This window comes from Cervus elaphus, chromosome 12, assembly GCF_910594005.1.
Source record: "Cervus elaphus chromosome 12, mCerEla1.1, whole genome shotgun sequence".
Lineage (NCBI taxonomy): Eukaryota > Metazoa > Chordata > Mammalia > Artiodactyla > Cervidae > Cervus > Cervus elaphus.
In genome coordinates this window covers 13695507-13711166 of record NC_057826.1, presented here as the reverse complement: position 1 = coordinate 13711166, position 15660 = coordinate 13695507, and the positions used below count along the sequence as shown (strand labels likewise).

General features: G+C 51.2%; 1 protein-coding gene across 3 annotated transcripts in view; it reads left to right on the top strand.

Moving 5' to 3' along the window:
* The window catches only part of ADCK1 (aarF domain containing kinase 1), a 127456-nt gene that overhangs the window by 93403 nt on the left and 18393 nt on the right, over positions 1 to 15660 (top strand). For all 3 annotated transcript variants that reach the window (XM_043920531.1, XM_043920533.1, XM_043920532.1), the window contains 2 exons: positions 3001 to 3159; positions 10779 to 10895. In XM_043920531.1, coding sequence (XP_043776466.1) covers positions 3001 to 3159; positions 10779 to 10895 — 276 coding nt within the window. The remainder of the gene's footprint in view (positions 1 to 3000; positions 3160 to 10778; positions 10896 to 15660) is intronic.

Genomic DNA, 15660 nt, shown 5'->3' with positions numbered 1-15660 from the left:
GCTAGGGAATGACTTGCCAACCACCAAGAATGGTTTGGAAACCAGTTTTATAGGTCCTGCAAAGTCCCAGGGGTTATGAATTAGTTTACTAACTTATTAGCAATTAATATCAACCAATAAAATCTTTGACTGCTTTTTTTTTTCTTTGACTGCTTTTATGATTAATGATATAAAATATTAATAATAACCAATAGTATTAGTAAGAACTAATCACATAATTGATTGGTAACCGACAAATCTTTAAGGTGCCTTTCAGGGCTGTTTGGATATTAACGATAATTTAAAATTTCACAAATGACAGTGACCAGACAGTCGACGATGAGGAGGTAGTGTGTGGCCACAGAAGCCTCATCGCCTGATATAGACCCCACCTGGCTACATGTGGGTCTCTGTGTATACCTATGGCTGGTCCAGGGTCATTATCTAGAAGGTAATCAGTAAATACATTTTGGCTGAAAAAGATGAGTGAGACTCACTGTGGCTCCTTCCTTGTCCCTCCTGGGTGAGAAGGTCCGGAACCTGGGCTGGAGTAAAACACACGGGGGCTTCCCAGATGGCGCTCGTGGTTAAGAACCCACCTGCCCATGCAAGACATAAGAGATGTGGGTTCGATCCCTGGGTTGGAAAGATCCCCTGGAGGAGACCGTGGCAACCCACTCCAGTATTCTTGCCAGGAGAATCCCCATGGACAGAGGCACCTGGCAGGCTACCTGGGTTGCAAAGAGTCGGACACGACTGGAGCGACTTAGCATGCAGCATGCAAAACACACAAGAGGCTTCTTGCTTGAAACTCGGAGCCCAGAGACTAGAATTCAGGTGCCTCAGAAGACAGCTGTGCCCTCGGCCTGGGCCGGGCAGGTGCTTCTGTTTCCCGTGCACCAGCTCTGCTTCCCCTCGGGTGGCAGCCAAGGGCCATCTGAGGGCACGGTGATGAGACGCGGTGCCCGGATCTGACACAGTCAGGCCCTCGCTCTTGCCACCTCTCCCTTCTTGTTTCGTGTGACACCAACAGAAACAAAACATAAACTAAATCGATTATCATAAGGTCACAGGTCTAGCCCATGAAAGACTAGACAAGCCCTAAAAGAAATTAGACTGCAGCCAAATGTAATTAAAGAGGGTTTGAGAGAAATTGAGTATAATAACCCCGTGTGATGATTCTTTTAGAATGGCGTCTGGTACATTGCCTCGGACATAGGATTTAAAAACAAAGCTGTAAATGCCTTGTAGTTAATGGCCCTGCTCTGGATTTATTTCGCTGCGCTGTGTGTGCCTAATACAGTGTTGGAATCATATCAGAGACCAGGGCAAACAGAAGCAGAGGTAAGGCTTATTTCTGGGACCCAGCAAAGCCTGGGTGGAGTGGGTGGTATTTTGGTCAGCTTTGGCTGCTGCAACAAAATACCATCAATTGGGAGGCTTAAACCACAGACACTTATTTCTCCCAGTTCTGGAGGCTGGGAAGTCCAAGCTCAAGATGCTGGTTGAGTCCGTTCCCAGTGGGAGCCTCTTCCTGGCTTGTAGACAGATGGCTGCCTTCTCTCTGTGTCCTTACCTGGCAGAGAAGCGGGGAGCTTTGGTCTTTCTCTTCTTATAAGGACACTAACCTGTCACAGGGACCTCACCTTCATGGTCTCTTCTAGGCCCAATTACTTTCCAAAGACTGCACCTCCGAACACCGTCTCCCTGAGGTTAGGGCTTGACATATGAATTTGGGGGGCTACATAAGCATTACGTTTCCTTAACAGAGGAGGAATGTCTCCTGGTACCAACAGGCCCATGGTTCTTCAGTTCTCGCTCCTTGTCCTGCTCTGGCCAAGGCCAGAGATGGGGATTCTCAGAGGACATGGACCATAATCTATACCAAGAATCACAGATGGGAGAGTCTGTCAGTGGTTCTCCCCAGGCCTGACTTTGAATACCAACAGGAAGGTTTATAGGAGAGCAGGAAAAGTTGCCTTCTGCCCCACCCCACCCCCAAAGCTGGAACATTTCCCATGGCCCCGGCATTACGCTCGCTTTCGCACTACAGAGCCATTGTTCATGAACTTGTGAGACCATCTCAGACCCAGAGCTCCAGTGTAGCCTCAGAACCGAGTCCATGCCCACAGCGGGGCTGTGCTGTGCCCTGCAGGTATCTCTGGGCTCTTGTTCTGTGCCAGTCATGTTTCTTTCACATCATTAAACTGACAACTGAAATGCCAGATAAGTCTTCTAAAACTCCCTCTTTCATCACGTCCTGACTCAAGAATCCACCATGGGCCCAGATCGCCAGAAATCCAAGCTTTTCATCCAAGTGGACAAATCCCTTATCTCTTACTCCTCTTGTCGTGTCCATTCTTGGTTTCGTATTCCAATATAATTTTTTATCATGAAATATTTTAGATGTACAAAAAAGCATAAAAGATGTTACAAATGCTCAGATACCAACTACTCAGCCGAAGAAATAGGCAGAATGCAGTTACAGCCGCGGCCCCCTCCATGGCCCTTAATTGACAGGACCACAAAGCACAAATCTCGGATCAACAAAGGTGGTAGTTCAGTGATGTGGTTAAGAGTGAGGGTTTCGGGGCCAAATAGACCCAGGGGAAATCTGGCTCTGGGCTTCCTTGCTGGGCAAATTTAGTAAAAATCGTATAACCTCTGAGAACCTCAACTCTTTTCATCTGTAATATGGGGCTGATATGTGTGTATACTTCCCAGAGACACTGTGAAGACCTAAATGGAGGAAAAAGGTGAGTTAATAGCTCTTACCCAGTGCTGGGCAAATGGGGAGCACCCGGCAAATGGTAGAGATGGTTTCTGCTGGTGGTTGTTGGGCTTCTATGATCTAGGATTTGGATTACAGAGATGGGCCCTAGGGGGGGCCCCTTCCCCACCCATCCTTACTCCAGGGGAGGCCTGGGGACTTGTCAACGCCCAGACCAGGCAGGAGGACCAGGAATAGACCGCCCTTGGTGGGAGTCATGGACTGGCTGATGGGGTGCTTGTGGGTTTCAGGTGCTTGTCCTGGCTGTGAAGCAGCTGTTTCCAGAGTTTGAGTTCATGTGGTTGGTGGATGAAGCCAAGAAGAACCTGCCTTTGGAGTTGGATTTCCTCAATGAGGGAAGGAACGCTGAGAAAGTGGCCCAAATGCTGAAGCACTTTGACTTCTTAAAGGTAAGAAGGCAGGGCCGTGGGGGCCTGGTGGCAGGGCAGAGGAGGACAGGGGAGGACTGGTCCCAGCCCTGAGCCTCTCCCCTTGCAGGACCCGCAGCGGGTGTCTCCTTCTTGGGTCTCCTCTCTGAGGATGACTGATTTGTCCCTGGTGATGCATGTTAAAGCCCTTGAAGGCCAAGTTGCTGCTGCTGCTGCTGCTGCTAAGTCGCTCAGTCGTGTCTGACTCTGTGCGACCCCATGGACTGCAGCCTACCAGGCTCCTCCGTCCTTGGGATTTTCCAGGCAAGAGTACTGGAGTGGGTTGCCATTGCCTTCTCCAGAAGGCTAAGTTACAAATTACCAAAGGGGACTGTTGACCTGTCAAGCAAATTGATGTCGACAGAATGGTCTACAATTGCAAGACCCTGAGCCCTCCTGAGGGCCTGTAAGCCATGGTCTCAGCCTCCATGAATCATGGGTTGATGACCGCGATAATGATGGTGATGGTGATGATAGCTAACGTTACTGTGCTCTGATGTGTTTCCTAAAACTTTATTACATCAGTTCACTGAATACACAGGTCCGCAACATACATGTCCTAGAAATCTCCACTGTTTGCAGAATGGCACAACAGAAACCACAGGGTTTATGGGCAAAAAGGGGGTTAGGCTTACAACACTCAAAAATGTCACCGGTGATCCAGAAAATAAAAGCAGATGGGTACCTAATGAAATGCTAGCATACTTTGGCACACGTTAAATGGCTAAGAAATACAGAAGATCACAGCACACAAGGCACTTTACTGGACACGGGCTTGCGGAAATGGGCATCAGAAGAGTTGCTGCTTGGGAGTTCCTGTGAAGAGGCGATAGCGGGGGTCATCTGAAATTGAACAGAAGTTGTGACGTCCGATGTGGGGGGCTGTGACCCATCACACACGTGGCGATATTTGAGGTGTGCCTGCTTTGAATGTTCCTGTTTGGATCAGCTGGATACAAGTTTTCTGCACTTCCGAGTATTTCTCATGGATGGTGCTGCACCATCAACACATGTAAAATCTGTGTTATGATCAAATTGTTCCCTCATGTATCTATTACATTGGAACAGATTCATGTTTTCAAGTATTTACTGGAACTGCTGACGTGGTAGGCGACATTTACCATGGGAGACAACATCCAATGACACAGAGTCCCAGCTCAGTGAGAGATTCAGAAGAAGGGGCTTCCGGGGGGAGCAGGGCAGGGAAGGCTCTGCTGAGGAGTCGGCCTTAGAGCTGGTCTTGGAGGACTGTCCTAATGTTCCCCACAGGGCCTGTGGAGTTTGGAATGAGAGAGATGCAAGCCCATGCCTCTTGCTCTTACAACACATTCTGTGGCGGGGCTTGGACCCATTTAACAGGGGTACCCCTTTTGTCACAGCAATGCCGGGGTCAGGCCCCTCTGGCAGTCTATGTGGAGAGCTTGGCTTTCAACTCTCGGAAGAGATCCATTCTCTGCTCTTCCATGGGAGAGGCCTGGACGTTGTGGGAAGATGGGGTGCAGGGCTCCGGGTCCTAGTTCTGGAGCAGTTAAGTGGGGCTCTTCCTGGTCAGGGTGTCTCAGCACGGGGACTGGAAGGACTCTTGCTTGGGGCTGAAGTGTCCACGTGGCTTCTGAAGACATCCTGAGAAACTGAAAGCAGTGGTTTATACTTCTGCTCTCCAGTTTGATGAACAGAGATGGGGAGGGAGGCTGTGTCTACACTAGCTGCCTGAGAATCCTAAATCTCGGGCCATGGGATAAAGACCCACAACTCTGGTGACTGGTGTGGTGTCTTGAGACACTGATTTGGTGGAAGGTGTAGCCACTGGCGAAGTTCAGCTCTTTGAGTGAGTCGGGTCTGGCAAGACGCCCCCGGTGTGCCTGACTGGCTGGTCCTTACACAGCCCTACAAGGGAAATGCCATTGTGTGTGCAGACCCTCTTGTGTGTGCAAATCCAGATGATCTGGTAACATTGCCCCACCTTGAGGTTCAAACCACCAATTCAATGAAAACTTGGTTTTTTCACACAAGTAATAATACTAACTAATAATCATTGTGTTGTCGGGTCTAAATGACTCTTCTGCTTACCTGTTCCTTTTGTTTCATTCCGTTATTCCGCATTTATCGAGCACTTCCTGAGCCTGTGGCTGTCCTAGGATCTGGGGGTGTGTAGATAGGCAAGAGAGATAGGCAAGGCTTCTGCCTGCGAAGACTTCCCGTCTGGTGGGGGACACACACACAGTGGGTTGTGTAGTTCAGGTTGTTAGCACTGTGCCAGAGACTGATCTCTGTTTCTGTGGATGCCCGAGAGGAAGTATCTAATTCCGCCCAGATAAGGAGCTCAATGGGGGCTTCCAAGAAGTGTTGATTGTGCGACGGGATAGGCAGAAGTTACTGAATGTTTCTTCTGTGGCTCTGAACACTAGGCAGACACAGGGACGCAACATCCTTCCAACAACCATCATCCCATTTTACAGGTGGCAGTCTTAGAGGAGAAGAGCTGGGGTACAAACAGCATTTTCTGACTTCAACTCTGGTGCTCGTCTAAGGACATTCTGTTGCCTCTTACCCAGCAGGGGTGGTCCTTGGTGCCAGTACTGTGAGCCAGACAAATAGAACCATCTCCTCCACTGTTCCCATGGAAACAGCAAAATCGTCCCCTGGCTGGGGCCAACTAGCATCTGTCAGACCAAGACATGTAATAATAACAATAACACAAATTTTTGAAACGAGGCTGCCAAATGGGTGAATAATTAATGTAACGATTTGACCTGCTGCTCCTCAAGCCCGCACCCCATTCCTAAGAGAATGGTGGAATTAAGGCTCCCGAGTAATTAATTTTGCCTAAACACATAACAAGTGGGAAGCAAATTTTGCGCCGTGCGCCCAGTTCAGCTCTCCAAACAGGAGATAGATTGCTTTTGCACCCTGGCACCCCATCACAACATCTGTGCGTAATTAAGCCTCAGCGCAGAGTTTACCTCTCGGTGTGTGAGGCCTCTTCCAGTGGGTTTAATAACCTCAGCCCTGTGCTATAAACCGCCTCACCTCAAAGGGCACCAAATGCAAATGCACGTCAGGGAAACCGGGCCAAGGTGAGGGGGCAGCCAGGCCGAACGGTCAAGACCAGGGCGTTTGTGGATCTGGCATCAGAGTGTGTGGGGAGGCGACAGGACAGCCAATGAGGTCTGCGACTGACCTTGGGGACAGCTGGGCCAAGATAGAGGCAGACACCTTAAAACCACAGGGTTTGGGACTGCAAGAGATGGGAGCAAGTCTGTATATGTAGAGGAGGGGCTTGGTCGGGGGGCTGTCTCTGGAGCAGGGGCCCCTGCAGGGTTCTCTAGTGCTGGGTTGGGAAGATCTCCTGGAGGAGAAATGGCAATCTGCTCCAGTATTCTCGCCTGGGAAATGCCATGGACAGACGAGCCTGGTGGGTATTGCCAAGTGCGTGGGGGGTTGCAAAGAGTTGAACACTACTGAGCAACTGATCACACATGGGGCCTGGGACTCTGTCGAAACTGGGGGTAAACCCTGCCAGGATGAGCTTGCTTCTGGTGAAATAGCTTTCTAAGGATGTCAAAGATTAAGAGGAACTGATGTTTAGTTATTAGTACTGTATCAGTTAATTTTTTTTTTACATGTCTATGCTGTGTTAGACGTTTTTTAAAGTGCTTTATGTCTATTTACTCTTTGGTTCCCTCTTTTTTGGCTGTGGGATGCAGCATGTGGGATCCTAGTTCCCCAACCAGGGATCGAACCCCTGACCCCTGCATTGTAAGTGTGGAGTCTTAACTACTGGACCACCAGGGAAGTCCCTGTATATTTCCTCTTTAATCCTTACACAACCCCACAAGGGAAATGCCATTATTAACTCCATGTCAGCCTTGGGGAAAATGAGACCCAGAGAGATGGAGCCACTTGTCCAAAGTCACACAGCTTCCTGGTAAGGGGCAGAGGCAGCCTGGCCCCAAGCTCACCTGGTAAACCACCGTGCTCTGGTTCCTCTGGAATAATTAATGGGCAGATCCGAGTTTGTGGCTCAGCTGGTAAAGAATCCACCTGCCAGGTGGGAGACCTGGGTTCGATCCCTGGGTTGGGAAGATTCCCCTGGAGAAGGGAAAGGCTACCCACTCCAGTATTCTGGCCTGGAGAATTCCATGGACTGTATAGTCCACGGGGGTTGCAAAGAGTTGGACACGGCTGAGCGACTTTCACAAAACAATCACAGCAATCTGAGTTATGCTGCACTGTCTGTAGCATCAACTCTCGGCCCTGGATCTGTATCAGAACCACCTGTGAAATTCTCTGTGGTTATCGTATGGCGGCTGCTGTGTTGAGCCCCCAGGACCTCATCTGTGCCTGTAGGAAGCAGGGAATGTTGCTTTCATTGTAATTGTCATCAGCCTTTTACAGGCGAGGGAACCGGCGCTCAGAGAGATTATGCAACTTACCCAAGTCACACAGCTTGGCAGAGGCAGAGCTGGGGCTCCAGCCTCACCTTCTGACTGCAGGTCTGTGCCCTGCTCCACTGGCCTCAGGTCTGGGGAGGTCTGTGGCTCCAGATGATGGGTGCTGGCCCAGACATGCCAGGACTTGCTTCCCAGGTGTGCGAACAAAGAGGAAGTGCAGGTCAGGGCCCGTTAATGAGGCTGAGGCCAAAGTCTTGGGCTGGAACTTTCCCTACTCTCTGTTCTTCTTGGGGTCAGGATTGGCTCTGGTATGGGGGGCAGACAGAGCCTATGGGAGTGGGCCCTCTGCCCTGCCGTGAGGAGGTAGACCCCCAGACCCAGAGGTCCTGAGGGCCGGGCGTGACCCTGCCTCTGGGGTCAGCAGGCACCTGGACTGTAAGCCTCCCAGGTTGATTTTTGTTTGGGCAGGGGACAGGGTGGTTCTTACTGCCTCTTTCAAAATTTTTCTCCTTCTTCCCTTCTTTGATGGAAAAAGCTGAGAAAGAAGTGGGGTGAAACATGAGTGTTAGGGTGAAGTGAATTTCGCCTGGCACCTCTTAACCCTCCTGCTCACGTGTTGATTTAGCGGCAAGTCTCTTGATCTTGTATCTCCTGTCAGGCCAAGTGTCTCCTGACTGAGCAGGAAGCACTTTTGCATTTTGCAGTCATTTCTGTGTTATATCCATCGAGGGGCAACTGCAGCCCTCCCTGAGCTCCCGTGACAAACCCCTCTGCCTCGGTTTTTTTCTGGCGGGGGTGTGGGTGCTGTCTCTGCTGTTTCAGAGCTAAGCAGTGCCTCCACAGACACACATTCCTTTGTGAGGCTGAGTTGGTTGCATTTGGAGGGAGACCCAGCACACTCAGGACCCTGACCAACAAGCCCAGGCAGTCTTCAGCCTTGGGGTTTTCTCTTTGCATCTCTGGCTCTTGCATGGCTGTTTTCCATGTTGCTCCAGGCAGGCACAGAGGGGTAGCTGACCGCAGGTCTCTGGAGCCCTAGGCACTCCACTGTCAAGCTTCGGCCCCAGACAAACCAGGGGAAAGATTTAACCCCCAAGTATGTCCCTTTTACTTGGAAGCCTCAAACAGCAGCTCCCCTGGTGGCTCAGCTGGTAAAGAATCCACCCACAATGCGGGAGACCTGGGTTCGATCCCTGGGTTGGGAAGATCCCCTGGAGAAGGGAATGGCTACCCACTCCAATATTCTTGCCTGGAGAATTCCATGGACAGAGGAGCCCAGCAGGCTACAGTCCATGGGATCCCAAAGAACTGGACATGACTGAGCTGCTTTCACTTTCTTTCAAACAGCAGCAGCAAATTTGCACTCATATTTTTAAAGAGACTTTTTAAAAAATGAAAAAATGCCAAGCGAGACCGAATTTTAAGTTCAAAGTGACATAGGGTCATAGATTTCTCTATTGGTCTAGATTTTCAAATGGCAAAAAACGCAGGAAAGGGGTAAACAAAGTGATGCCTTGGTTTAAGTAGGAACCTTTGTTCCAGAGAGTTCTCCTGTATGTATGGCCCTCTTTGCCCCCAAAACTCCTTATTGAGATGGAGCAGGTAGAGTCTCCTTCCTTTTTTTTTTTTTTTAATTTATTTTGGCCATACCCATGGTATGCGGAATCTCAGTTCCCTGACCAAGGATCAAACCTGTGCCCCCTGCATTGGGAGCCCAGACTTTTAACCACTGCACCACCAGGGGAAATCCCCCCAGTCTCCTTTTTAATGAGAAAAACTGAGGCATGGAGGATTTAAGTGGCTAGATTCAAACACAACAGTTGTTAGTAGAGCGGGAAACAAAAAAAGTTTCTTGGCTCAAGCCTACTATCTTACTGCTACGTGAGCTTTGAGAGGTGGGATGAGGCAAGACCTTATTCTCCCTAATCACTTGAATTAGCTGCCCTTGCTTCTTTGTTTGTGGAATAAGTCCATTAAGTTGTTGGGCAGATTGTGGTGTGCTGAAAGCCTGGTCCTTCCTCCCTCCTGACATTGGTGGGCCTCATAGGTGTCACTCACTCACATGGCAACTCGGCAGTCCTTGGTGCAGCCCAGTGTCTTGGCTATTCTAGGGAAGTCTAGTATCTTTTTGGTTATTGGGTGTCCTTAGAATCAGAGGGGATTAGAGAGTGTATCAGTTAGGAATGCATCTGTTTGTACATAACTGACAGCTCCATCTAGAGTGTCTTAAACAAAAAGAATGTATTTTCCTCACATAACAGGAAGACTTGCAGCAGTTGCCTGTTGATATTGTCTCAGTGGTATGACAGTGTCAGAACTGGCATCTCTGTGATTTTCTTAGAATTTTCCTCATGGTTATAAAACAGCTGCTGCAACTCCAGGTATCACTTCACTCTCAAGGTAGGAAGAGAAGGGTAAGAAGAGTTACAATATTTATAAACATCCCTTTTTATTAAGAAAGTAAAAGCCTTCTCACATCCTCTAGTAGACCTCCACTTGTGACTCACAAGCCAGAACTGTGTCACATGGCCATAACTACTGCAAGGCAGGCAGGGAAAGTATATTGTTTTTCCTGGGGAAGAGGAGGATTGGGAATAGGTGTTGGGTTAGGCTTCAGCACACTGTCTGCCACAGAAGGCTTGCAGGGAACGGTAATGAGAAAACTCAGGACTTCCTAACTGAAAATTTATCACCCAGCTAAAATGTATTCATTCAGTCATTCACATATATAATAATTACACCCACTGTACAGGTATTGAAATTGTACAGGTGTTGAAACTGAGGCAGAGTGTTTATATTCACATGAGGAGCCTGAAATAAGCCTGGCGAGAGAGAAATAGCTTTTACCTCCAACTGTGGCTTGGATCTGAGAGGCTCCATGTATTTCCCCCTAAGCCCCACTTTAGGTATGTGCTCTTCATTGTGTCTGGAAGACGCTGAAGAACGTGGGGGACTTATTCTCTGGTCCCCAAGCAGGAGGGTCCCTGGAGGAGGCCTGGGGCCCTGCTGGGGGAGGTGGAGCGGCCTGCCCTTCTTTCTCGGCCTGCCTGCTGCCTTCCCTGCCCGTCTCTGTCGGGGTCCCTCTGGGCCTTCCCTCCTGTTCCTGGAAGGCATGTGAGCTGATGTTCGGCCCACGTGCCTATCTGTAGCCCTTGCCCAGAACCCCCAGCCTCCCGGCCCCTCCTGACCTGCCCTTTCCCACTCCAGGTCCCCCGCATCTACTGGGAGCTGTCCACCAAGCGGGTGCTTCTGATGGAGTTTGTGGACGGCGGGCAGGTCAACGACAGACACTACATGGAGCGGAACAAGATTGACGTCAACGAGGTGAGTCCAGCACGGTCTGCTGTAGGCGGGGCTGCCCGGCGAGGGCAGGTGTGTCCAGGGGAGGTCTCATGGCCTGGAAGCGGGGCCTGTCTTTTCTGAAGGGTTATTAAATCTCTGGAGCACGAAGCAGCCTTCCAGGTGCTCTAGGGCAGCCCTCCGCCCATCTCCTGAGCCGGGCTTGGCAGCGGGCAGCGGGGTGTGGGCACGCGCTGGGCCCCTCCTGCAGCCCCTGCCCAAACAGGGGATTATCACCATCTGTCTTGTGTCGTCCGAGCCCCACAGCTTGCAGAAGCCCGAGAACAGTGGTGCAGACCCTCAGGACTTAATCTTCTGTCCTGCGGGGCCTGGACACACCTCCTGTCTCTCCCTGCTCTCCCTGGGTCTCCAGGTATCAGGCAGAAAGGACACAGCCGGAGCCGGCGAGTAGCCTACAGCTGAACACAGAGGGGCTTCTGTCTCCCGCCTGCCACCCCCGGCCTTCAGGGAGCCCTGGCTGGTGGGCTGGGGGCCTGGACCCCATTTCCTTCTTCTTGGCCACCACGGGGTCCCACAGATAGGGGTGGAGGGTGGGACCCTTTCACCAGAATTCATCATTGTTTAGCCCCTACTCTGTGCGAGGTGGGTGGGTTCAGAGGGGAAGCAGACACAGTTCCCTTTGTTGAGGAGTTCCCAGCCCAGCGCTGGAGTCGGTCACACAACTACATCCTTAGCGCCATCCTTCAGGCAGTGAGGGGTGTGAGCCCGTCCCCAGGGAGCAGCATGGAAAAAGTGCTCACCTCTGCCCTGAGTTGGCTTCCCCAGCCATCTGAGTGGGGATTTGCCAGACGTGTGTGTGTGTGTGTGTGTATGTATGTGTGTGTGTATGTATGTGTGTGTGTACGCGTGCGTGCGTCTGTCTCAGGGTTGTGGCAGAGTTGTGGGAGCAGAGGGGTATTGCAAGGAAGGGGAGAGGAGTGGTGAGGTTCTGCAAGGCTGCAGGCAGATGATGCGGGGACTGGGGAGTCCCTGAAGGGTAAGGGGTGCCGTGACATGCCGCACGTGGCTGGTGATGGGAAGGAATGCAAGGGAGAACCAGACGTAGTAGAAGTGAATGCTATTCCCTGCTCTCTCCCAGGCAACACACAAAGATGAGCCTAGGGTCTCCGTGGGGGGACGGCCCAGACGAAGCCACTCCTTGGCTCCGCAGACAAGGCAGGGGGTGTGGCCGGAGAGCGCGCAGCTTGGGAGCCCAGGCCTCGGTGCCAGTGTGGCCTCGGTCAGCGGGGACGATGAGAGCTCTGTCTGTAACACAGTTGTGATGACCACAGGTTTGTGCACCGCCGCACTTAGAACAGTGCCTGGTGTGTGCTGAGCCCTCCAGCATGGTAGCGAGATTATTGTCCTCACTCTTTGGGCTTGTCCTTTTCTCCCTTCTCCCGTATCTCCTCTTACCGTTCCTGTTTGCTGAATGCCTGACGCCCTGTGCCAGGCCCTTTTCTCCATAAACATCTCGGAAGGGAGGCCTGCATGCCTCCGTCTTGCAGATGAGGTGTCAGAGATTCAGAGAAGGAGGGTGCGTTGCCTGAGGTCACACAGCTCGTAGAGCTAGGGTTGAAACCCATGTCTCTCTGACTCCAGGACTCTTCTTGGTTCATAAAAAGTGAAAGTGAAATCGTTGCTCAGTCGTGTCCTACTCTTTGCGACCCCATGGACTGTAGCGCACCAGGCTCCTCCATCCATGGGATTCTCCAGGCAAGAATACTGGAGTGGGTTGCCATTTCCTTCTCCAGGGGATCTTCCCAACCCAGGAATTGAACCCAGGTCTCCTGCATTGCAGGTAGATGCTTTACCTTCTGAGCCACCAGGGAAGTTCATAAAAGGAGAGGCTGCCAAGAGCATGTCTGGGAAAGGTGAGCCACAGCTGGCCTTGGCCTCCGGGGGACAGCCGTTGGCCCGACTTAGGAAACAGGGCTCCCGGAATGCTTTGGGGGGGGCCTCTCTGGCTGGCAAGGAGGCTGGAGGGGCCTCCCTACTCCCTGCCCTGCTTCACCCGGGGGCAGCTTGGCCATTGCGAACTGCCTGTTGGGCTTTCCTCGAGAACACTCCTGTTCCAGTTCAGACCTCTGCTTTAGAGATAGGCAGAAGCCCAGAGGCAAAGGGCTCTCCTGGGGTCACTGGGCAGGAGCAGAGCTCGGGGCTTCTGACGCCTGCTGCCCTCACTGTTTGCTGGAGGGTGTCTGGGCAGCGCTCCCGCAGAGGAGGGTGCGGTGAGACCTGCTCACCTTTCTCTCGCACCGTAGGCAGCGGGTACATCCCTGCCTCTAGCCAGGGGTTGTTTGTCCCTTATCCACCAGGACCCTTGAGTACAGAGTCTTTGGCTCCAGGGAGGAGGAGAGGGGCGGTCACCTCTTACTTATCCGGAACAGTCTTAAAGGGGAGCAGGGTCTCTCTGCCTGCTGAGTAGGGCAGACCCAAAGGGCTTCAGGTTACTGGAATTCACTTCCTGCCAGCAGCAGTGGGCGTCTCGTGCCAGTTACACGCCTGAATCCGTTCATCTTTTGGGGTCCAGTGAGCCCAGAGCTGTGATGGTGTTTAATCAGAGGCAGCTTTGATTTTCAAAGTGCACACAGAGATGTGCTCTGATGTAATTGCTTGCTCCTGGCTGAGTGAGGCTACCTGGGAGAAGGCTGGAGGTGGCTGGTGGGAGCTGGGGCTGGGTGATGTCCTCTGGGGGCCTGGGCTCGACAGCTTCTGCTTCCAACCCTCTTGAATCAGCTTTGCAGATAAGGCCAGCATTCTGTGCAGAGCAGACTCTGGTGGACATCCTATGAATTAGCAGACAAATTAAGCCAGCCTCATGCCCTGGGTTGACCTCTATGAGGCAAGGCTGGAGTAGAGTGTTGATTTTTATTTTCTGTGAACGTGCAAAGTCTGACAGGCTGATATCAGAGTGGTCTGGGAAAAACAATAGCAATAATTATTATTAGCAGCTCAGTTCATTTCAGTTTAGTCGCTCAGTCGTGTCTGACTCTTTGCGACCTCGTGGACTGCAGCACGCCAGGCCTCCCTGTCCATCACCAACTCCCGGAGTTTACCCAAACTCATGTCCATTGAGTCGGTGATGCCATCCAAGCATCTCATCCTCTGCCATCCCCTTCTCCTTCTGACCTCAAACTTTCCCAGCATCAGGGTCTCTTCAAATGAGTCACCTCTTCTAATCAGGTGGCCAAAATATTGGAGTTTCAGCTTCAATATCAGTCCTTCCAATGAACACCCAGGACTGATTTCCTTTAGGATGGACTGGTTGGATCTCCTTGCAGTCCAAGGGACTCTCAAGAGTCTCCTCCAACACCACAGTTCAAAAGCATCAATTCTTCTGTGCTCAGCTTTCTTTGTAGTCCAACTCTCACATCCATACATGACTACTGGGAAAACCATAGCCTTGACTAGATGGACCTTTGTTGACAAAGTAATGTCTCTGCTTTTTATTAGCAACTAATATGTACCAAACATGTGACAACATATAATCCTTACAGATGCCCCGTTAAGGATATCTCATTAACCCCATTTCTAGATGAGAAGCTGAAGCTCAGAGAGGTTAAATAGCTTGCCCAACATCACAGCGCTAGCAGGGACAGTCAAGAGCCGAAGCCAGGTTAGCATGAGTTCCGAGTCCTTTCTCCTCCACCTTCTCCATCCCCCTCCCAGGCATCTCTGCCGGGGGCTGCAGGGGAACCTGAGTCCAGCTGGCTGCCAGCCACACCAGTAACTCCTCGAAGAAGGAGTTGGAACACTGATGGAACCTTTGCCAGCTCCCAGGGCACCATCCGAATGCAGCCCTCCTCTCTCTAGCTCACATCAAGTTCATACAAGCATTGTTCCATTTTCTAGAGCACTAGGTTCACCCTCTTAGTGCGTGGCTAAAGCTCCAAATTGGTATCTAGTTGATGGTTGTTGCTGTTTTCATTGTCACATCATCCCTGTGGCTTGCCCTTTCTCTCTTTTACCTCCCTTGACCATTGATGTTTACCCACTGCCTGACTCTGGGTGCCAGGCTCATTCTGTGTCACAATCTTAGGAGGGAAGGAGGTCTTGTCTCCATTCTAGGGATGAAGAATCAGAGACTCAGGGAGGGAAGGTAATTTACATGAGGTCTCATCTTCGTGGAACACCTCCGTGTATTGTCATATGTACATCGCATGTACTCACCAGCTGGGCAAAGACACAAGCCATTTCTAGCCCCCTGGCAGGCCCCTCATGCCCCCTCAGAGTCCACACCCTTCTTACTGCCCCCAGAGCCACCGCTGTTCTGACTTCTGTCACCAGGCCGCACCTTCTCCCTCACTGACCTCCTGAACTTCATGCTCATGGTATCATAGCACGTAGTAGTTTAGACCTGGCATCTTTGTCATCAAGCCGCTGTGGGTCTGTTCTGGAGGCTCTGTTCTCTTCTCTTGGTCTGTAGGTCTGTCCTTCTGATAATACCATACTGTCTTAATTCCTTCTCCCCTTAAGCCCCTGCCCCTGGCTTCTATGGTTTACATGACCTGGGAGGCTCTTTGGTCGTGTTCTGAGATGATGTCATTCAGTCCTTGCACTGGAACCTTAGGCTGGGCCGTGGGCGGTGGGCCATGTGCCCTGCTGACCATCCGTGATGCTGGGAGTAGAAGAGGAACAGGCCTTGCTGTGCAGAAATTAACCTATTATTAGGTTAATTTCCTGATTCCCAATCAACATCAAAGCCACAGGCCTCATGGAAGACTAGTGGAGTGTGTGTGTGTGTGTG